The 22,939-nt window shown below is 40.2% G+C and overlaps 1 protein-coding gene across 6 annotated transcripts; it reads right to left on the bottom strand.

Annotated features, from left to right (window-relative positions):
- Positions 1 to 934: 934 nt before the first annotated feature.
- Positions 935 to 22,734, bottom strand: PRKAR1A (protein kinase cAMP-dependent type I regulatory subunit alpha). 6 transcript variants are annotated; one of them, XM_033183876.1, is made up of 12 exons: positions 21,792 to 21,946; positions 18,774 to 18,956; positions 12,949 to 12,996; positions 11,357 to 11,527; positions 10,469 to 10,560; positions 10,208 to 10,269; positions 8,993 to 9,039; positions 8,041 to 8,199; positions 5,745 to 5,805; positions 4,657 to 4,778; positions 3,680 to 3,761; positions 935 to 3,401 (listed from the first exon to the last, which is right to left on the bottom strand). In XM_033183876.1, exons 2-12 carry the CDS (start codon positions 18,948 to 18,950, stop codon positions 3,229 to 3,231), a joined length of 1,194 nt encoding a protein of 397 aa, XP_033039767.1. In that variant the 5' UTR covers positions 18,951 to 18,956; positions 21,792 to 21,946; the 3' UTR covers positions 935 to 3,228. The 6 variants fall into 6 exon arrangements, with proteins under 6 accessions (XP_033039767.1, XP_033039770.1, XP_033039772.1 ...); XM_033183879.1 differs by lacking the exon at positions 21,792 to 21,946 and adding an exon at positions 21,369 to 21,484; XM_033183877.1 differs by lacking the exon at positions 21,792 to 21,946 and adding an exon at positions 22,194 to 22,334 and having other exon boundaries at positions 943 to 3,401.
- Between the last annotated feature and the right edge of the window lie 205 nt (positions 22,735 to 22,939).

A 22,939-nucleotide genomic window follows, 5' to 3' on the forward strand; every position in this document is an offset into this window, starting at 1 on the left:
AGACAAAAACATACCTTTGGGGACAAATTAAATGGTTATCTAGCCATTGCTTCTTGATGTTGTCTTAGCCCATCTAAACATACACTGCCAGGGCCTAACATAAGTACAAAAGGTTCAGCTATTATTTGTGGTTGGAGATAAAGTAGTATTAAGAAAACTGACATGCTACTTCAATTTTTAAATGTCAATATTTAAATCATTAAAAATAAAACAAAAAAAGAGTCTACTTGGGCTACTGCTTAGAGAGACTTCAACTATAACCATGACTACTGTCAACCCAGAGAAATTTTCTTTATTTATATTCTATTGTGACTCTAAAGGTTTCAAAATCCAGAGGATGGGGGGGAAGGGATTACTGAATCTAGAAAAGATGCACATGTTCAAAGCAGCACAAATTAAAGAATGCTCTTCTAACATACAACATACCTCCAGCTTCACTGGATGTGAAAACACACCAACACACTACTAATGAATACAACTTAATCATCTCACTCCTCAGAAACCTAAGGAAACAGCATCAGAAATAAGGTTTTTTATGCAAAATATAAAAGTATCCCAAGTAGCATTAATGTATGTATTAAATTTAAACCAAAGAGTAGGCTAATCCAGAGATGATGTTTCTCCATTAAGTCTGGGAAAGTTCCAAGGCCACAGAACCAATCTATCTTCAATCAAAAGGAAATCTTTAGCTTCTGACTGAATTTTTTCCTTCCATGACTAAGTAAATAAATCTGCTACATCTCAATTACCCTTTAAGCAAGATTTTGAGATCCACTCTTTGACAAACTGAAAAGCACTGAAAATAAACATTGCTCTTTCAAAACACTGATCCCATAATTCACTTTCCCTTTTCATTTTTGTCCATCAGAGTAGACTTTAAGGGAAGGACAGAGAGAGAAAGACGGAAAGGAGAAAGGGACGAAAAACTGATCCATTTAAGAATTTAAATTATTTCATCTCTTTTTATTACTTGACCTACCATTAAGACAATCTATAACAAAAAAAGTATATTAGCACACATGGTATAATCAGACTGGTAATCAGGAAGCAATATAAAACGGTCCTTTGGCCATCTATACTTTCTAGAGCAGTAAATCTCATAAATTCACTTACCAAGCCCAGGAATAATGACTTTTAAAAGACTTGAATATCAACTAAGACAAATTATGCCAATTCTGATTTCTCACATATACTTAGATTACACAAAGATAAAGCTTTAGATGTGATCATTGTTTAATGTAGACTTATCTTTTCAAAAACTACAGAAGGGAGTAAACAGCAAGCCAAATGATTTAAGAGTAAAACTCACTTAGAAAGCATTATATGTATCTAAATATACATGAGCATGATTATATACATACATGAAACTGCAATTTTATGGCATTCTAAGTAACTCATTGAAGTACATTTTGGCATTTAAACAAAGATCAAATCAAGCTTTAAGCTTGTAAGAACATAATTTTCATTTTTAATTTTTTAAATATAAAAAGGTAGCTAAACACAAAGTACAGATCAGAAAACTCTCATTTAATATAGATTATTTTGGAAATTAAAAAATTTGTAACGAGGTGGCTTTCTTACCCACCCTAAAATGTACATAAAGCCTCTTCCCCAGATTTATACTTCATACTTGGTAACAACCTAGAAGTTTTTCAAATGTATGAAAAAAATCTACCATGACCAATTTAAATTACCTAGGAAAGGGCAGGAGAGGGGATCAATAATCAGAGTCAGTTAGTTGCACACAGATGGAAAAATGCTTGCAGTCACTCCCAAATATAACCCTACATTACCTTATATATAAATCACAACGAAAATAAAAGTGCCTACATTACAGAACTGTGAAAGTTTGTTTAAAAAAATAATAAAAATAAACTGTTGGGTATCATTGGAATAAGGTAACAGGTAAGGCTGGAAAATACTGAAATACAGTTGAGACTCAATACACAAGTTTACTTTAAAAACGAAAGGAAAGAAAGAAAAGTTTGCCAGAGAAATAAATGCTAGATAGGAAAGCAGAACTTTCAGCAGGACAGCCTTTTAGACCAATTTGAAACAACACAGACACATTATACCCTACCATCAACCCACCTGAAATTCTGAAATAAAAAGGAAAAAAAGACTAAACCAAAGTAAAAAACTTCTTCCAAAATCTCATGCCCCAGTGAATCTCACGGGGAAAATTCCCGACACTGAACTTTGTCTGCCTGCCATTTCTCCCTTTAGCAGCATCACTTCTTTTCTCGGTTAGGACATTTGCTCCATCTGTATCTAGTCATAGCAAATCCAATCTCCTGGAATCAGTTTAATAAGCAGAGGAGATTATACTGGAGTCAGCTGAAGGACATACTTTAACCAAAAGCTCTAAATTAACAACCAAGATTGCAGACCTCAAATTCTTATTCTCAATTCAGCATCTGATCAATTATTTGGCACTAGCTGGATAAAGGTATAATCGGAATTTGTGAGCCGAGGCAGATGTAGTTAAATACTAACCAATATTTGTAGTCTATGAGTTAGTTTCAAACTTAAAAGGCAGGTATAGATAGCCACACTTAAAAGTATTTCAGAATTGGAGAAGAAACATTAATAACAAGATATAAATAAAACCAGGCAGATTAGCTTGGCAAACAAAAATTCTGGAAAAAAAAAATTGAACCAATCATATCCCATTGATAATTAGCAAAAATGGGCATTTTTCCACCCTTAAACTAGTTTAATCACAGGCAGATGTCTTTCTACTATACTAAGATTTTCTATATCCATTTTCCCTAATCTTTAGAGCTGGATGAGAAACCATTTATTCTACAAAGAAATACAGCATATATGGCCACAGTCTAAATGTGCTTAGAACTGGAAAATAATGTCACTTAAAAAAAAAATCTTGCACTGTTACATCATTACTCTACGGTAATTCAATAGGTGCTGGGATCTGCCCTCACCAAAAAGCATGGCACTCACTGCCCAGGGTGAATACTAACACTGCACAAGAGAAGCAGTAACAGCAAAGTCTCCATAGAACTCTTTCTATTTATTTAACTGTGTATGAGCATCCAGTTAATGCTCCAAATTGAAAATAGTGCAATAAAAGCAACTTTCAATATATAAACAGACAGGAAGCTGCGATGCCAGTGGCCACTTGGCGCTGCAAATAGGGAAAATAAAGCAGTCTGCATGAGTGAAGCATGGATTGGGGAGAGGAGAAAAGGGAGGCACAGGAGGCAGATTTCAGACAGACAGTGACACAAAACTGTTGTACTGCTGGATGTTTCGTTTGAGGATGTCTGAGCATGGGCCAAGAACACGTTCAAATCTAGGTCGGTCCAGCTTAACGCACTTCAAGGGGCCACGAGCAACGACTGTGGCAGCACGAGGACGATTCATCAGTAGTGCAATTTCACCTGGAGAAAGGAAAAGAAGAAGGGCAAGAACAGGCTAACTTCTATGAAAAACATTTCCTTAAAGCAGTGCACTTCTGAGAAAGAAGACAATAGATATAAGACAATCAGTAATTTCATTAAATGAGTAAAGATCAAAATCTCACACCGTCTCTCTGAGCCAAAAAAAGACTGCAATTAGAAAATAAAATTCAGAAGACAAAATTATGGAAGACTACAATATCTCACTGAGAGGTGACTTAAAGAAACCATGTATTTATTGTGAGGGAATTCATACATACCAAAATAATCAGAAGGCCCCAATCTTCCCACTTCAACAAACTCTTCATTTTCTGACCGACGTTGTAGCACAGCAGCTGACCCCTATAATAAAATCACCAAAAAACTCAACAAACAAACACTCTCAAACCCAGGGTGGCATCTTAAACATCCTATGCAATTTTAGCTACCTTGCAAATATGTGCATATGATAAAAAATGACTTTAAAATTAGTCACCACATGATCTTCAATTTCTATTTTTACCAGCATCTCCTGCTGGCGGGGTTCTTCTTACCAAGCTAAGGTGCTTAAAGGGTGCAGACCTGGGTTAGCAAACTGTGGATGAAGAGCTAAATCCAAGCTCACCATCTCTTTCGCAAATAAAACTTTACTGGAATACCACACACATTCATTGGCACATTATTTGTGGCTGCTTTTGCACTATGACAAGAGGTGAGTCTTTGCGAATGAAACCTTATGGTCCACAAAGCTTCACTTACTTACCACCTGGCCCTTTACAGTCTCCTGACTCCTGATTTAAATAAAATCAATTAGCAACTATGGAGCCACATTCATAAAAATCTGCCATTTGGATCTGCTTGACAAGCAAGAGTATCTGCTATACATTCCCATGGAATGTGGAGATATACAAACACAGTAATTTTTCATATTTAAATAATTACCTTTCATCCTTATTTGCCAGATAGCCCAAACACTTGCATTTTAACAAGGATAGTGCAGAATCATCAGTTTGTTATGTTAAATGGTTTTTAGAATTTGGCTATTCATGTCTATGGCCCTTCAAGAATTCTGACTCAAACTCATTTAAAAATGTAGTGACCTGGCAGAAAACCAAACAGCAGCATTTCAAAGTAAGAGATAATTTTAAAATACAATTGTCAGATATTCTTAAAAACTAAAGCTATAGTTCAGAATTAGCCCACTCTTTCCCTCTTAGAGTGTACAACTTTTTAAAGTATCAAACTCTGAGTTCTTTACCTCTAAAATAATGAAGAACTCATCCCCTGGTTCTCCCTGCACCACAATCTTCTGCCCATCTTCAAACTGCACTGGTTCCAATGCATCAGCTACCGTAAGACGTTCCCACTTGTCCAGAGACTCTGAAAGACAAGAATCAACATAATTGCTCTGTATTACTTGGTGCTGTTATAAAGGTAAAAAGAAAGTATAAAGAGATTCAACCAAATAGCCATGCCCATTCAACATTCTAGTAGCGTCTCAGATTAAACACAGTACCTGTCTTCAATTACCTCTAGTCTGAGCAGGATTCTCATACTGCCTGCAGATAGCCCTTAGATCCTTACCTTCAGTAGCCCAGTGGCTAGGTTAATTTATACCAACTGTACCCAATGGCAAGGGAATAAGAAAATGTAATCCTTAAGTATTCCTGAAGATTGCCATCAATGCATATCAAACCTACAACTACAATACTCAAAAGTCATAGTATCCCCACCCATATCATTCCAAAGTTTCGTAGAAATAATTTAATCTACTTAAATCTTTGGTTTACTCTATGAAACAAGAACTAGAAAATAACTTTTATTCCCAAAGGCCAAACTACAATCCAAAACACAAAGCAAATGTGACCAATTCAAAGAAAAGACAAATAAGGGGCGAAAAATTCACTGCAATAAACAATGGCCGAAGCCTGTTACCTTATAAAAATCCCCATTCCCCCTTCGTGAAGAACAGGTTCTAACATCTCCAAGTCCACATAACAAAATGCACAAAAGAATATCTTCCATTAATCTGCTTTACTCGAAATTTCAACAAACTTTTGGCATGTTTGCAGAGGATGCCAGCAAATGATACCTAATCTTTCCACAGAGGAAATGTATTCTTAGAAGTACTCGCTTTTCTGAACCCATCAACTCAATGATGGAACGAGAGAGACAGAAGTCACAGAGGAATGACTGTGAATGTCCAGTCAGAGGGACTTTCAGCCCTTCTGTCTTTTCAGGGGAATGAGAAGCAATTATACTTTCAGAAGGCTCTTCCCAAGTCCGACCAATTCTAAGTCAGGGGTATCTCATATACTAGCAAAGTCAACACACTTCACAACTCACCTAGAATAGAGACTTTACTGAGGAATTCCTCATACATCTTCCGCTTTCTCAGTGTGCTTCCCTAAAAATAAAAATAACAAAAGTGATATCCCCAAGACGTGTAATTATCACCACATAATGCTATGGAATAATAAATATTAAGTTTCAAGTAAATTTTATTTTTTATTTATTTATTTATTTTTTTGAGACGGAGTCTCGCTCTGTCACCCGGGCTGGAGTGCAGTGGCCGGATCTCAGCTCACTACAAGCTCCGCCTCCCGGGTTTACGCCATTCTCCTGCCTCAGCCTCCCGAGTAGCTGGGACTCCAGGTGCCCGCCACCTCGCCCGGCTAGTTTTTTTGTATTTTCTTTAGTAGAGACGGGGTTTCACCGTGTTAGCCAGGATGGTCTCGATCTCCTGACCTCGTGATCCGCCCGTCTCGGCCTCCCAAAGTGCTGGGATTACAGGCTTGAGCCACCGCGCCCGGCCAAGTTTCAAGTAAATTTTAAAACCAGAAAGTCAAAGCTTGTGGCTGCTACTTTTTTTAATGAAGAAAGTTTAATTTTAACTAATTTGTTTTTATTTTACAGGTAATGAATGACATTTCTTGTGATTTTTATTTTCTGCCAATATTAATGCCCAATTCCTAGCATTTGTAACCAGTATGTTGACATATTTCACAAAGCATTTCCCAACTTCCAAATACAGTCGAAATACCAGTTTATACCTGAGCCTGTCACTCAAGATATTTTTCCACACACTTTATACCAGGCCCAATTTCCATGTTTACTCTCAAAGTGATTTTGCGCCACTGCCAACCCAATTTATCTCTGAAAATATTTTCTCACAAAAGTGATCTAGGTCTTCATTTACATCCCAATAATCCTAGTGTTCTTCCTGTTCAATGCTGATATTTAAATGCGGATTCCTCCATTAGTTTTGGCTTCTCACCTATACAACTGACATGTCTTTATTCCATAAAAAAGGACCATACCCTCCCCAATCAGCTACATAGATATTTCACCCCATAGCTACAGTTCCTAATTCCCGTCCACAAAGCCAATGCACTGTGAGGCCCTAATTTCCTTTCAGGCCCACTCTGAGAAAGTAAAATATTTTATTTCAAACCAATAGTTCCAGGTCCTAACTCTTCCTTCTTTGGCAATGAGATAAAGCTGTAAACATTCTACGTTTCCTTTCACTAATAGTATTCCTGTAGAGGAAATGCAGAACTGACTGTATGGTCAATTTCTTCCCCAGTAGACTGTCATATCACTTCAAAACCAATCTTTCTAAAATTTAGACTTATCTTTGCCATAAGCGTTTGTGTTTTTTTAAGGTTCAGGGGTACATGTGCAGGTTATATAGGTAAACTGGGTGTCACAGGGGTGTGGTGTTCATGTAATTTTGTGGCCCAGGTAATAAGCAAAGTACACAACAGTTATTTTTCCTGATCCTCTCCCTCTTCCCACCCTCCACCCTCAAGTAGGCCCCAGTGTTTGTTGTTCCCCTTCTAGTATCCATGTGTTCTCATTGTTTAGTGCCCAATTATAAGTGAGAACATGCGGTTTGGTTTTCTGTTCCCGTGTTATTTTGCTTAGAAAAATGGCCTCCGGCTCTATCTATGTTGCTACAAAGGACAAGACAATCTAATCTCACCTATCCATATATCCCAAATGCAGAAAAAGTTCAAAGTACATCAGATTGCACATTTTCAAATGGTCAGATGGACACTGCACAAATTTAAGAAAACCACTGAAAATGACCAATGCACTGCCTTGGACTTAAACATCCAAAGCTATCCTATAAATTTATCACAAGGTTCTCAAAAAATCTGACTGTATCACCAGAACGTTCTAGTGCTTTTAGTATTTTGTTTATTCCTTTAACTAGAGGGGACGTGTCATACATATGCATTACTGATAATCCACTTTCACAGGTTAGGGAAGCTGATTATTTCTGAATGGCCCCAAATAACTTTAAGCACTTAAAAGCAGCACCTATCATACTGTGATGGGTATAATCAGGTAAATTAAGATGTGCCTACTAGTAAATGGATAGATTTCCCAACATGAGATGACCAGCACAAATATACCAGATCTTGTTTCCCAAGGTTTTGTTCTAAAATATCACTGCCTAAAATGGCATAATGAACAATGCTAAGCTGGGCTTAACGCAAAGTATTTGCTCATTAAAAGAAAGAAATATTTGCTCATTAAAAGAAAGAAAGATTCTCTTTTTAATTTGGTAATATTCAAACATTAGTTACATAGATGAGAATTCTAAATCACACTCTCAAACAGCATGGTCTCTTACCATGAGGATTCTTCTATAGCTGTCTCGGTCGATGCCCCACAATTTCACATTTGTCTTTGCTTTGACAGTGGCTGCTCTAGGTGTTCCATAAATCAAAGCAAGTTCTCCAAAGCTCCCTCCTTCCCCAACACTGGTTGCCCATTCATTGTTGACATAGACCTAAAGTGCAAGTGACATCAAAAAAGTTTTTTTCTAGATACAAACACATAAATGTTAGAAACCCTCAACCTTTTAAAAAGGTCACAATCCTAAACTTTGTTTTAAAAAATAGAATATATTATGTTTGCAGTACACAACAGAGAAGATTGGCTGATTTCTGATGAGTTAAATTGAGTGTCTAAAATTTACCTGATTTAATTATCTGATAAGAAAAAAGCACTCCGTAAGGATGTAAGGGAAAAAGGTTGGCTAAGCACTAATACCAGTCATGGATACTTAGAGAACCATGCTGAGCACTATGCTAATCATTTTACTTGCATTAGGTCACTGAATTTTCTAATAATCCTAAAACATCAATGCTATTATTGTCCCCATTTCATCTGTGAATAAGAAAGCTGTATTAAGTTTGCTAGCTAATGCCTGGGTCTAGAATCGTCTGCGGTTTTGTTTTTTTTTTTAAGACAAGAGGTTTCACTTTGTTGCCCAGGCTGGTCTTGAACTCCTGGGCTCAAGCAATCCTCTTGCCTCCATCTCCCAAAGTGCTGGGATTATAGGCACGGGTCACTGCACTCGGCTACACACACTTCTTAACCACCACTCCAGCTAAAGTTCTGAACAGAAAATTACCTTTAAAAAGTTTCTCTGTGTCATGAAAATATCTGGCAAAAGGCATTAATAAAATCTGACATACAAGGGATGTAATGATCCTTCAAAATCACTATTCTTATTGCTCAGAAGCAATTAATACATTGGCTTTTAAGATCAACATATTTTTTGTATGAGTAAATCTTACATCCGTCTCTCCTTGATCAATCACATAGAAGTTATCCCCTTCATCACCTAAAAGAGGGTAAAAATGTTAGAAGCATATTCCAAACGAAAGAAACAAACTATCAAAATTAATACAAAATAATAAACTTATTTTATAGTGGTACTGTGAGAGAAGACTGTGTTACAAAGTAACACAATCTTTCAGGGAAAAAAAATCAAGCAATATATTTTAAAAGTCACAGAATTAATCAAAAATTTTTTTAGTCATCTCATGGTGAATACCATCTCTGAAAAAAACTGTTAAAAGCTACATATGGGCCGGGCGCGGTGGCTCAAGCCTGTAATCCCAGCACTTTGGGAGGCCGAGACGGGCGGATCACGAGGTCAGGAGATCGAGACCATCCTGGCTAACACGGTGAAACCCCGTCTCTACTAAAAAATATAAAAAATTAGCCGGGCGAGGTGGCGGGCGCCTGTAGTCCCAGCTACTCGGGAGGCTGAGGCAGGAGAATGGCGTGAACCCAGGAGGCGGAGCTTGCAGTGAGCTGAGATCCGGCCACAGCACTCTAGCCTGGGCGACAGAGCAAGACTCCGTCTCAAAAAAAAAAAAAAAAAAAAAAAAGCTACATATGTGTACAAAGTTATTAACTACTGTGGTATCTATAACAAGGACATTAGAAACAACTCAAATAGTTAATAGCAAATTATCAGGTTGCTACAAAATGGAAATATATAACAATTCATAAAATGTCACGAATAAATAAGAAAATAAAAAGAGGAAGATAGTCAAAAAGTTAGATCCATGTTAATCTATGTAGGCAAAGTAAGAAATCTATATAAGTCCTAGAACCTTCTTAATAGAGCTATACAATGAAGAATGTAGGTGTTTCATTTATTTCTTACTTTAAAAGTGATTAATAATCAATATAAAGGATATGAGAGATATATATGATTCTGAAATTTTATATGACATTCAAGATAAGACAATGTAGGCATTTCCTTTAAATTATAAACAAAACTGTATCGAAAATATTAGTTCCCAATAAAAAGTGTTCTGTCCATCTCAGAAAATTTTAATTTAAAAGAAACAGAAAAATCCAATAGTATAACAAAAAAAAAAAAAAAGAACAGTGGTAGGATCAAAGAGGAAAACAAACTTCAATAAAACAAAACCAAAAAAATCCTCCAGTCTCACCTCCTCTCCCATAACAATACTGCATGCTCCAGAAGCCCTTACCTTGCTGAATCACAGTCTCTCCTGCGATAAAGGAGACCGAAAACATGGCATCAAAAATATCACTGCAAGAGAGAGAAGGCCTCGTGTTACATTTCACATGTCTCTTCCATGAGTTTCAAACATTAAGCTTAGAATTAAAGACCCCTGATTGTCATCTGGTGAACAATCATTAAGAGTTCTAAAACTTGCAACAAGTGTTGAAAATAATTTGGGATCACACCCTTACTTGAAAAATAGTGTTAAGAAAGAGCCTGTTCCTACCTTCTCTCATTATCATCAAGATGTGAAAACAGCACATTCTTCTCAATGGCTTTGGCTAAAGCAGCCATCGTCTTGTAATCTTTTGGTATAACCTAGAAAAGAATTGAAGGTCAAATGACAATTCCATAAACCAAAAACATTTCATGTTTGCAACCTGCATTTCAATTAAATGTCAAGCCACATTATGGTATTTAAACAAGACTGCTTCGAGTTAAATATTTTCACTACAACACACTTGTACTATCTTTGATCCATAAACTACTCAACAAATATTGACTAATTAATCCCCTTGCCTACAGCCAGGCCTAAATATAAAGTCTGGTACCTGGTTCCCAGTTAACAACTAAAGAAACAAACCAAAACACCTTGACCAAGGTCATTATTCTGAGGCAAAACTAAGCATTTTATAATAATTAGTCATTTTAAAGTCTGTGATCTGTTAGTTTCACAAGCCTCAAGTGCGACTATTCTGTTCCCATTTAAGGTTAACAGCATAACTAAAATAGCAGCCTGGCTCTGAGGAAGAGGAGAATATAGGACAAATGAGGCTCGTAGAATAAAAGGTTAAAAGTCACAACATTTAACAGGATAGCAAAAAACGGACATCATAATTCAAGAAAAAAAGCCCACCTCCTTCTACTGCAAAACAACAACAGCAAGGAAATAACAAACCCCAAAACGCAATTATTCACTGGTTTATAATCACTATTAGTTATTTCCTCTGACAGCATGCTATTACAGAAACCTGTTTTCCAGTACCCAAGAACTGTACAGGATGGATGAAGTTCCACCCCGTTTTGTATTTTACAATTCACTCATCAAAGGAGACTAGATGACCACCAAATGGGTCCCAAAAGCATCTCCCTGATGTTCAAATATCAAAACTACCTTTCTAACATATGATGTGGCATCTTCCTCCGTGTAGACCTCAGCGCTGATAGCACCTCGTCGCCTCCGACCTTTAACCACTGGGTTGGGTGGAGGAGGAGAGATCTCATCCTCCCTTGAGTCTGTACGAGTGCCTGCTTTCTGCAGATTCTGAATCTGTTTTGCCTCCTCCTGAAAGAAATTACAAGTTTGCAAAATGAGATCCTTCAGCATGTAAAGCTGGCATTCTCGCGTTCCAATGTTAGTCTATTGCAATAGTCAATAGACTATTGCAAGATATGGAAGATAGTCACTTCCAATCTCTTCTTCCATTAACAATGTAAGTTAAGAAGAAAAGACCGATTCCAAAAGGGAAAAACAATAGTAGCACTTGAAAAGAAACACTCTCAAGAGAATGTACCTCAGATGATAATAGATGCTATCCTTTATTAATGGGCAAAAGCCATTGGTACAAGCCATTAGTACTCACATGTGAGAAACAAATCAGATATTCATTAATGTCTTGACAACAATGATCTGTGATGCACACAACAGTAACACACTGCAAGACAAAATCCTGAAAATTGGGTTTTTTTAGATGCTACTGCAGATAGCAAGAGACCCTCCTGCCAAACGAAATGTTATCAGGAAAAACAATTCAAGCTCAACATAGTGATCCAAGAATGTCTAGATTACCGAGTTACTTCATCAACTCAATAAGCCATTTTCTGCATCTGCCATGCCAAGACCTATGCTAGGCAACAGGAATACAAAAACAAATAGGAGAGGGTCCTGAGCCTGTGGAATTCACATTCTAGTTTGATCCCAGACAAAAACAAATAATGAAATGATGTGATGGTAATCATGAATTTAAATAAGATCATTATCAATAATACTTCTCCCAACAGAGCTAGGATCATTCTCTGTAATCAAGGTTTAAACTTGAAGTTAAAAGACAAAAAGAGTTTACTAGGTTTTAAAAACAATTTATTGGACCAATTCAAATAAAACTTAAGATAAACTATTAAGCATTCTTTTTTCATATCTAGAGCCTTAAAAACAAATTCCTCTCAGATCTAAAGAATTAGTTGTTATGACTGAAGTAAAAGGGAAAAAATAAAAATGTGTTACCTTCTACTTTCTCATTCATTTGACCCATTACTTCTCTTTTATATATAAATGTGTCTGTAAGTGTCCATATATTAATCTCCAGAACATTGGCAGCATTCAAGAAAAGCAATGGCGTGGGAGGGAGACCTTTCATTATTATGTCCTTTTGTACTTGCACAACTTTTGAAACGTGAATATGTAAACTACTTTTTAAAATACGGTTTTTAGAAAACTTATTTCATGTTAATTCTGCTTCTTCCAATAACCAGTAAGGGTTTCTCATTTCATATTAACACAGGGCTATAAAACTCAAGTCACCCCCAAGTTTAAAGTTTAAGAGTACATGACTGGGTACAGTGTTTCAGGCCTATAATCCCAACACTTTGGGAGGCCAAAGAGGGCAGATCACTTGAGTCCAGGAGTTTGAGACCCGCCTGGGCAACATTATAAAACCTCATCTCTACAAAAAAACATAAAAATTAGTTGGGTGTGGTGGCACGCACCTGTAGTCCCAGCCACTTGGCATGCTGAGGCAGGAGGATCACCTGAGCCTGGAAAGTAGAGACTGCAGTGAGCCATGATCCCACCACTGTACTCAGGGCTGGGCAATAGAGTGAGATCCTGTCTCAAAAAATAGGCCACGCATGGTGGCTCACGCCTGTAATCTCAGCACTTTGGGAGGCCAAGGCAGGCAGATCACAAGGTCAGGAGTTCAAGACCAGACTGGCCATCATGGCGAAACCCCATCTCTACTAAAAATACAAAAGTTAGCTGGACATAGTGGCAGGCACCTGTAGTCCCAGCTACTCAGAAGGCTGAGGCAGGAGAATCGCTTGAATCCAGGAGGCAGACGTTGCAGTGAGCCAAGACTGCGCCACTACAGTCCAGCCTGGGTGACAGAGCAAGACTCCATCTCAAAATAATAATACTAAACACACACACACACACACACACACACGGTTTAAGAGTATAAATGAAAACACAAATTCGTCCCCCCAAATTTGTCAGTGACATTTCACAAAAATTTCAGGAAAAATTTCATAAACATCATTTCATTTGGGACTATATTCTACTTCACTGAATTTTTAGATTAATTGTGAAGTAACAAAAGTATTTTGATTTCAGCATTGTCTCATGGAGTCTAGTGAGTCTTTTAAAAACAGCAATCTGAACATAACCTAATCTGACGACTCAGAGCCATTACTCAGATCATGAGTTTTCTAGTATATACTATGATATATTTTTATATCTTTTCTCTTGCTGTTGTCATCCTGCTGTCAGTCTCCTTCCTCCTCAGCTCTTTAAGTGAGGTGATGAATAACCTAAATACCTTGACTTGATCATTACACATTTTATGCATGTAAAATATCACATGTACTCCATAAAAACATACAAATGTAATATATCAATACAAAATTAAAAATTAGAAAAAACCTCCCAGTCTACTCAGTGGTTAACTATGTTCTTAACTCTGAGGTTCAAATTCTGCATTCGGTTTTGCATTAAATTCTGCACTATCTTCTTGACTCTTAGGTTCAAATTCTGTCCCCACTACTAACTTACTATGTTTTCACGATTATTTGTTCCCTCCCTGCTTCTGTCACTCTTCCCTGTGGGTAAAGTATACTTCTCACCCCACTGACTTAAGGCTTGGCTACAGGACTTGCTCTGGCCGTGGAATGTAAGTGGACATGCCATACCATGCTTGCCTGTGTGGTTTGGCTCTGTCCACCTTGAGCTTCTGCCCTCCCTCTGCTTTGAGAACAGCATGCCCTATATAGGGCTGCTCCTTCTGCTCAGCCCCAGAACAAGATATGTGGTGTCAGAACACAAGACAGGCTGATACCAGAAGAACTGCACATAACTGGTCTGTTGTAGTAACCACTGAAATTTGGGGGTTGTATGTTGCTCCAACAAAAGCAGACTACAGTCTATGACCACAGCCACATTACTTAATTTCTCTGTTTTACTGCTATGTCTGTAAAATGCTGATAGTCACCTACCTCACACATTTGAAATAACAAGTATGTATGTATATAAAGTGCTTCACACAGTACCTGACACACCAGACACAAGGTCACAGTTATTTTAGTTCCTCTTATTTAAGGTTCTAATAAATACAAGAGTAAAAGAAGACTCAAATTCCAGATGACTGAATTAAAATGCAGAAGCTTTCAAAAGACCAACTGTCAGAATTTTTGGTACATTTCTTACGGAATAGTTGAAGGAAACAGAAACACAACCCCCCAGTAGTGAGGAAGAAGGTGATGAGTATATGACAGTATTTTCAGACTGATATGGTTTGGCTGTGTCCCCACCCGAATCTCATCTTGTAGTTCCCATAATCCCCACGTGTTGTGGGAGGGACCCAGTGGGAGGTAATTTAATCACAGGGGTGGTTACCTCCCTGCTGTTCTTGTGATAGTGAGCTCTCATGAGATCTGATGCTTTTGAGGGGCTTTTCCCCCTTTTGCTTGACCCTTCTCCTTGCTGCTGCCATGTGAAGAAGAATGTTTGCTTCCCCTTCTGCCACGATTGTAGTTTCCTGAGGCCTACGCAGCCATGCGCAACTGTGAGTCAAACCACTTTCCTTTATAAATTACCCAGTCTTGGGTATGTCTTTATTAGCAGCATGAGAACAGACTAATACAGTAAACTGGTACCACAGAGGGTGGTGTGCTGCTACAAGGATACCCAAAAATATAGAAGCAACTTTGGAACTGGGTAACAGGAAGAGGGTGGAACAGTCTGGAGGGCTAAGAAGACAGGAAAATGTGGGAAAGTTTGGAAATTCCTAGAGACTTGGAGGGCTCAGAAGACAGGAAGATGTGGGAAAGGTTGGAACTTCCTAGAGACTTGTTGTACGGCTTTGACCAAAATGTTGACAGTGATATGGACAATGAAGTCCAGACTGAGGTGGTCTCAGATAGAGATGAGGAACTTGTTGAGAACTGGAGTAAAGGTGACTCTTGCTATGCAAAGAGACTGGCAGCATTTTGGCCCTGCCCTAGAAATCTGTAGAACTTTGAACCTGAGAGAGATGATCTAGGGTATCTAGTGGAAGAAATTTCTAAGCGGCAAAGCATTCAAGAGGAAGCAGAGTTTGAAAAACTTGCAGCCTGACAAAGCAATAGAAAAGAAAACCCCATTTTTTGGGGAGAAATTCAAGCCTGTTGCAGAAATTCACATAACAAGGAGCCAAATGTTAATCACCAAGACATTGGGGAAAATGTCTCCAGGGCATGTCACAGACCTTCAGGACAGCCCCTCCCATCATAGGCCCAGAGGCCTAGGAGGGGAAAAAGGTTTCCTGGGCCATGCCCTGGGGCTCCTGTACTATGAAGCCTCAGGACATGGTACCCTGCATTCCAGCTGCTTCAGCTCCAGTCTTGGCTAAAACAGGCCAAGGTACAGCTCTGGTCATCACTTCAGAGAGTGCAAGCCCCAAGCCTTGGTGGCTTACATGTGGTGCTGGGCCTGTGGGTGCACAGAAGTCAAGAATTGAGGTTTGGGATCCTCCCCCTAGATTTCAGAAGATGTACAGAATTGCCTGGATGCCCAGACAGAAGTTTGCTGCAGGGGCATGGCCCTCCTGGAGAACCTCTGCTAGAGCAGTGCAGAAGGGAAATGTGGGATCGTTTGGAGCCCCCAGACCGAGTCCCCACTGGGGTACCACCTAGTGGAGCTATGAGAAGAGGGCCACCATCCTCCAGACTCCAGAATGGTAGATCCACCAACAGATTGCACCATGCACCTGGAAAAGCAGCGGACACTCAACGCCTGCCCATGGAAGCAGCCAGGAGAGGGGCTATACCCTGCAAAGCCACAGAGGCGGAGCTGCCCAAGGCCACAGGAGCCCACCTCTTGCATCGGTGTGCCCTGAAGGTGACACATGGAGTCAAAGGAGATCATTTTGGAACTTCAGGATTTAATTACTGCCTCACTGGATTTTGGATTTGCACGGGGTCTACAGTCCCTTTGTTTTGACCAAGTTCTCCCATTTGGAAAGGTTGTATCTACCCAATGCCCCTAGGAAGTAACTAACTTGCTTCTGATTTTACAGGCTCATAGGTGGAAGGGACTTGCCTTGCCTCAGATGAGACTTTGGGCTTGAACTTTTGAGTTAATGCTGGAATGAATGAAGACTTTGAGGGACTGTTGGAAAGGCATGACTGTTTCAAAATGTGAAAACATGAGATTTGGGAGGGGCCAGGGGTGGAATGATATTGTCTGGCTGTGTCCACACCCAAATCTCTCTTGTAGTTCCCATAATCCCTATGGGTCCTGAGAGGAACCCGGTGGGAGGTAATTTAATCATGGCGGGGGGGGGGTCACCCTCATGCTGTTATCGTTATACTGAGTCCTCACAATAGCTGATGGTTTTATAAGGGACTTTTCCCATTTTGCTCTGTACTTCTCCTTGCTGCTGCCATGTGAAGAGGACGGGTTTGCTTCCCCTTCTGCCATGATTGTAAGTTTCCTGAGGCCTCCCCAGCCATGCCGAATTGTGAGTCAATTAAACCTCTTTCCTTTATGAATTACCCAGTCTCAGTATGTCTTTTTAGCAGCATGAGAACGGACTAATAGACTAACATACAAATTAACACCTAACACACAGAACACTGACCCACTAAAAAGTTGAAAATCTAGTTACTTAAAGATCCAGGTATCTATATTCAACCCTGGAAAGAATGTATACATGTGAACAAAGACCCTTGAATTATAGTAAAAACCACACTGAACTGTGACTTTACTTATTAAAAGGTAAAGAAGCTGAAACACATTAAATCTAAAATCCCATTTGCAAAGAAACCATTTTAATAATTATTCACTGCTTTCCACCTTTGTTAGTCCTTAAACAGTACTGTGGCAACTACAAGCTTTGAAATTAGCATCACACATTCAACACTCCCTATAAAAAGATACACACTTAATGTCTCACCAAGTTAATCCCCTCATTTGATGGTTTCTATTGATGTCCAAAGAAGAGGGATCACCTTACAGTGACCCATTTCAAAACCGGATCTCCAGGAACGCGCTTGACTTCAAAACAAGGTACATCTATGGCCTGGCTCTATAATAATTCCACGATTTGGAAATTGCATAAATAAGAGAAAGCCAGAATATCCACTATAATTTCAAGACGGCAAAGCAATATTCACAGTAACTAGGTTTTTTTTTGTTTTTTTTTTTAATTATTCTGATCATGGTACTAAATACAAATTTTAACAATCAGTTTTTAAAGAAAATAGAAAATACCTGATCATTGAGCTACCCAAATATTTTTTAAAGCTTAGTATAGATTCTTTTACTAATAACTTACACTGATTATAAGAAACTAATAACCTACGCTGATGAATAAAAACCAATGGAAAATAATGCAAATTATTTCTATTATACAATTAGATAATCATACACCAAAGAAATGTCCCTCAATTGATTCATAATCATTATGAACCACCTCTTAACTTCCACATGCAAGAGAAAATCTGTAAGTTTATCTCACTGATTTACAGAAGCAAATCACATACACTATTGAAAATATTTGGTGATCTAGACTTTTTCATTCATCATTTCTTGAGGGAGATGAATTGAAGCCTTCAATTGAAGCATTCATTTGCTTCAATTATCCCTGATGTAAAATTATCACTGTTTAGAAAAACATATGCCATATATGTAGGTCACAATGACCTACATGCAAGGAGGAAGAACAAAAAAGAAAAACTGGATTAATTTTTTTCAAGGGGCAACAAGTCCTGACAATAATATGGAGTAAAATGTTTGAGGACCATCAATCTCAGTATCTCTACTCTACAGTAATTCATCAGATATACTCTACACTAAAATAGACTGAATCTAATTGAAAATTTCTGATATATCAATCACAAACTAGATTTATGTTTCATTACACTAGTTTTAAAAGTGGGATGAGATTTATTATACTTACTTGCTTTGTTCAAAAAGGGAGAAGCATTAACTGCCTTCAAGTACTATAGAATTTCTTATTCATAGAACTGCTATACTACTTCTGATCAGTTTTATCTGTTATAGTTTTATGCACTAATTTAAAAAGTCACAAAGAATTGTGTGGAAACCCTTTGTTAGCCAAGTACAGTTAGCATACAGGTTCATTTTCTGATAAATTCTACTAATTAAGAATTTTTAAATTATTACAAATGCCTTACTTGTATTTCTTATTTGAAATTGTTTTAGACTTTTTATTTAGTCAGATTCCTTTTCTTCCAAAAAATACAAATTAGTAACATTCCAGTTATTAAATTTAACAACTGTCACAATCACCTCATCATCTCCCTACATTTATTTTTACCTTCTCCAACCTCTCAAAGTATTCCCTGAGGAATGCCATGGGTCTCTCAGGTCGAGCAGTGCACAACTGCACAATAGAATCTTTGAGCAGTGCTTGAATGTTATGCTTCTGGACGTAGAGTTCACATTCTCGAAGGCTGCGTGCCTCCTCGCTGGCGGCAGTACTGCCAGACTCCATGGTTCTCTGCGAGAAAAAAACACACATATGCTTGTATAAACTATAAAGCAAAATGCCAACCTGGCATTTAACTTGCTAAATTCATTAGGCAACTGATTCACAGGGATTTTTTTCTGAGTAGATTTTGTTTTTAAACAGGGAAGTGGGGACTAGGGAATAAAATATGTACAGAAATAGCATTATTCCAAGTAAATGTTTCATTTAGTTCCTGCTGCAGGATCTTTGCTCTGTAGGCAACAGCAAGAGTCCATAACCTCAGCTCCTGGGAGGAAGTATGAGCCACTATCCTCCGCAAAGGCGGGTGCTGAAGTTAGGCCCTTAAGGGAATTTCATTCAGTTCTCCTTGGCAAAAGAAATCATGATGATGTGGGAAGTAGGTAAACGGCAAACAGGACAGAAAATTACCAGGGCACACAAGTCAACTCTAAGTGAAAGCAAGTCAGCACAATGAAGAACATCTGACATTCCCTATACGTAACTTCTATCCCATGGGAGTGTCCTAATGTCACAGAGCAAACCACTGGAGTGAGGATCTGATTAGCCAACTACTAGCGTAATCAAAATTTTTAAAAACACGCAAGAAAATTCAGGTGAGTTTTAAAAGCAACCTTTTATTCCAGAATCGTTTGCCAGATTCCACCCCTAAATGATAATACACTATTGGTAAAAGAAGGAAAATCCTAAGCTGGGGGACGGAAGAATCCTTACCACGTAAACTGTAAAACATTTGGACAGAAAATTGTCAAAATATTTTCTTCATCTGGACGGGTGAATGTTAAAACACTTAAGTTTCAAACTTGCATGAAGAATCAATAGATAAATTGCATTTAATGGATTACATTTAACAGATAAATTGCATTTAATGGATTTTAGAGGATTCAAATTATGGTACCTTTAAGTAAAGTAAAGCAAACAGAGATACTAACGTGCAGCTAACCCTACCCTGGAATTAAAAATTTAGTAACTTAACAACAGGGTCATATACTGTTTTTCTTCCAACTCCTAATTACTAAGCACTTAAGAGTAGAAGACAAGAGTGTGGTTCCCTCCACTCAGCAACTGAATTAAATACTAATCAGACTTTTCCAATTATAATGCATTGTAAACTACTGAGATGAAACTGTACATTTAAAAGAATTTATAGAAAGAAATACCAGAGTAAAGAGCTATTCTAAAGTGCTACACTGTCACTCATTTTGTTTTGACAACTTTCACCATAAAGGTCAATAACAAGTAGACTAATTAACAAACTATTAGAAAGTTTGTGGCTCCAAGACAAGCACATAAATTAGGAGCCATGGAAAAAGAATCATGCTGCTACTTTAGAAATAAACAGGCAACAACAAAAAAATTGGGATAGATTTATACATGCCACTTCTCCAGGTCAGGCAATCCTATGAACTGAAAATCCACTTCAGTAGAATTGTCTGCATTTCAAGTAATACTTGAAGACCACCAAGAACAATCATAAATCAGATCTTTCATGCTTCAAAACACAGTCATATTTCAAGAATATTCAACTGATCAATCATTCTAAGATCAGGTCTTTGGCTGATAGAGATGAGAGAACTGGGCCTAAGGAGTGAAACTGTTTTTGTTTGAAACAACTAATGTATTACAAAAACCAAAAAGACAGCCAGTATACGAACAGAAATGTCCCAAGATTAATGCAGTCACCATGTAAATCCCTGAATAACCAGCTTTCACAGTCTCAATTTTTTAATTGAGTTACCTGGATTCTCTATGTGTACTTATTTGTAAAAGCCCAACAACCTAGCCTTCCCTCCCCACACACAATTATTTAACTGCTTTAAAACTCTCGCTGCATGTCTCTATGCAAAACAAAACATCCAGATTCATTCTTCTGAAAATTCAGTTGTGACAAAATTGCTTCGAAAGGATTACATTCTAGGAAATAAATAAAAACACTTTTGAGAAACTGTTCCTGATTCAGACCGCACCCCCTTAGACCTGCCAAGTTACGGCTTCCCTGGGGTCATCTTGAGGAAGTGTTTGCTTTCCTTGCTCTACCGAAAAGACGGATCTCTTGGGACTCTCTCAAGGAGTAAGACGGTCGTCACCACAAGCTCTGCCCTGAAGGGGTTAATAGGTACCGTGTATTTTCTAGAGGAAGGGCAGGAAAATGCCCTTCACTTCACGTAGGCCACGGTCATGACCACAAAATGAAGAAGGGAAGCCGAGACTTCAAACTACGCCAGTCGGAAGGCCACAGTGGTGGCGAGGAGGCCTTAAGTGGAAAAATCGGGAAAGCGAGGGAGGTGAAACGGGACAAAAGGAAATTCAGGAGCCCGACTAAGACCGTCGTGCTGGGGGAAGATCACCTCGCTATGGAGAGGAAAGGCTACTGCTAGCAATGACTAGCAGTCTTTAGAGTGGAGAGAAAAACTGCCGGCTTACAATAAGAGCCAGGACCGGCGGACGAAACGATGGCGGACCCCAGCAAAATAGAGCCGTTGTCCTTCAGGAAATGGGGGAGGGTGAGCGAGGAGGCCGCGGCGCGCGGGGGCGAAAGCGGCCGGGGAGGGCCGAGGAGGGCCCAGGGCTCCAGGCGCCGTGGGGTGGGGGCAGCGCGCGGGAGCTAGGCGGCTGGGAAGCCCCGTACCAAAGCGGACGCCCAGATGGCCTTGGGGATGCAGACTCGGAGCTGGGGGCGTGAAGCCTGAAGGGAGGCGCCCGCCGGGTCGGGGAGGGGCAGGGGGGTGCGGCCGTCCCCCCGCAGGTCGCTCCCCGTGACGCCATCTTGGATCGGTCCAGCTCCCCCAAACGGGCGGCGAAGCAACGAAGCTCACCTAGCCTGAGCCCCCGACTGACCCCACTCACCTGGGGACGGGCGGCGGCGGGCGCGAGGCTGCGGGTGCGAGGTGGCGGCGTACCGAGCTCCCTCAGCGCTTTGCTCCCAGCCCCGCTCCACTCTGCGATAGCGGCTAGGCGACAGCTCCACCGGAAACGGCCTGGCCGCAGCCAATCAGCGTTCGGCTGCTGACGTCAATGCGCCTCGCTCTGGCCAGAGCCGTCGCCTTAGCAACCTTAAGGGCGCAACAGCCCCAGTTCCTCCCCCGTCGTTCTTGGAAGGACCCTCACTCTGCAGTGTTTCGCCTTCCGCCATTCTTTCCATCTTACTCGTCGCTTATCCACAGCAGTTTCTCACGCCCGCCACTTCTCCTTTCCGCACTCTCCCTAGCCCGGTTTTCTCCTCCTTCCTGCTTACCTGCCCCTCCTTACCTGTCCCTCTCTGGGTGTCTTGGGCCGCCTCTGTTCCTCCTTCTGCTCTTCGCTCCCTCTCCGCGCAGCTACTGTGAGCTTCCCTCTAGTCCCTCCGCTCCTCTGTCCACCCCACTTTCCCTCCTGCCTCCCTCGACGCCTCTGCCTTTTCTCCCTCCTTTCCGCCCCCTCCCCGGCCGAGCCACGTGGGGCGTCTCGGATGACAGGTGGGCGACTCCGCCCCGCGGCCCCTGCAGGGGAGGGCTCCGGGCCGGGGCGGGGAGAGTCCTGCGGTTGCCAGCCCCCGGAGGAGGTGGCTGCCCCCGCGGATCTGCAGCAGCTGCGCCGCGGGGCCGAGCGCGGGCGGATGCCCGGGATGCGCTCTCCGAGCTGGGCATCCTGTGCCGGGCCAGCGCCGTCCGTGCCCCGGGCTCAGGTCCGTCATCCGGTCCAGGAAACCTGAGCCCTGCCGAGTCCCCGCTGGGCCGACAAGGCCTCTCTCCCCGCCGGGGGTGCTGTCGTCTGTGCAGGCCACACCGTCCCTGTGGAAACCAGGCTCGGGAAAGGACTTTGCCTGGGTCCTTCTAGAACCTGAAGTGCCCCCCCTCGCCCATCACTCCTGACCTCACAGGGGGAGAAATGCAGAGCGTGCAGATTGTCACAAACGCCCTGTGACCCAACAAGAAATCGCAGCTGTCCGTACAGGCTGCACTAATGGGGGAAATTCGGAGGAAAAGCGACTTTACTCTTTCAGCCATTTTTTTTCT

Source organism: Trachypithecus francoisi, unplaced genomic scaffold, assembly GCF_009764315.1.
Source record: "Trachypithecus francoisi isolate TF-2019V2 unplaced genomic scaffold, Tfra_2.0 Lachesis_group20, whole genome shotgun sequence".
NCBI lineage: Eukaryota > Metazoa > Chordata > Mammalia > Primates > Cercopithecidae > Trachypithecus > Trachypithecus francoisi.

Excerpts from the sequence above, each read along its gene's own strand:
- PRKAR1A (XM_033183876.1), bottom strand. The coding sequence starts at position 18,950 with ATGGAGTCTGGCAGTACTGCCGCCAGCGAGGAGGCACGCAGCCTTCGA. Across the intron at positions 8,200-8,992 it reads TTGATCAAGGAGAGACGGAT|GTCTATGTCAACAATGAATG; the intron begins GTAAGATTTACT and ends CTTGCACTTTAG. Across the intron at positions 4,779-5,744 it reads CAGTAAAGTCTCTATTCTAG|AGTCTCTGGACAAGTGGGAA; the intron begins GTGAGTTGTGAA and ends CTTGTCTTTCAG.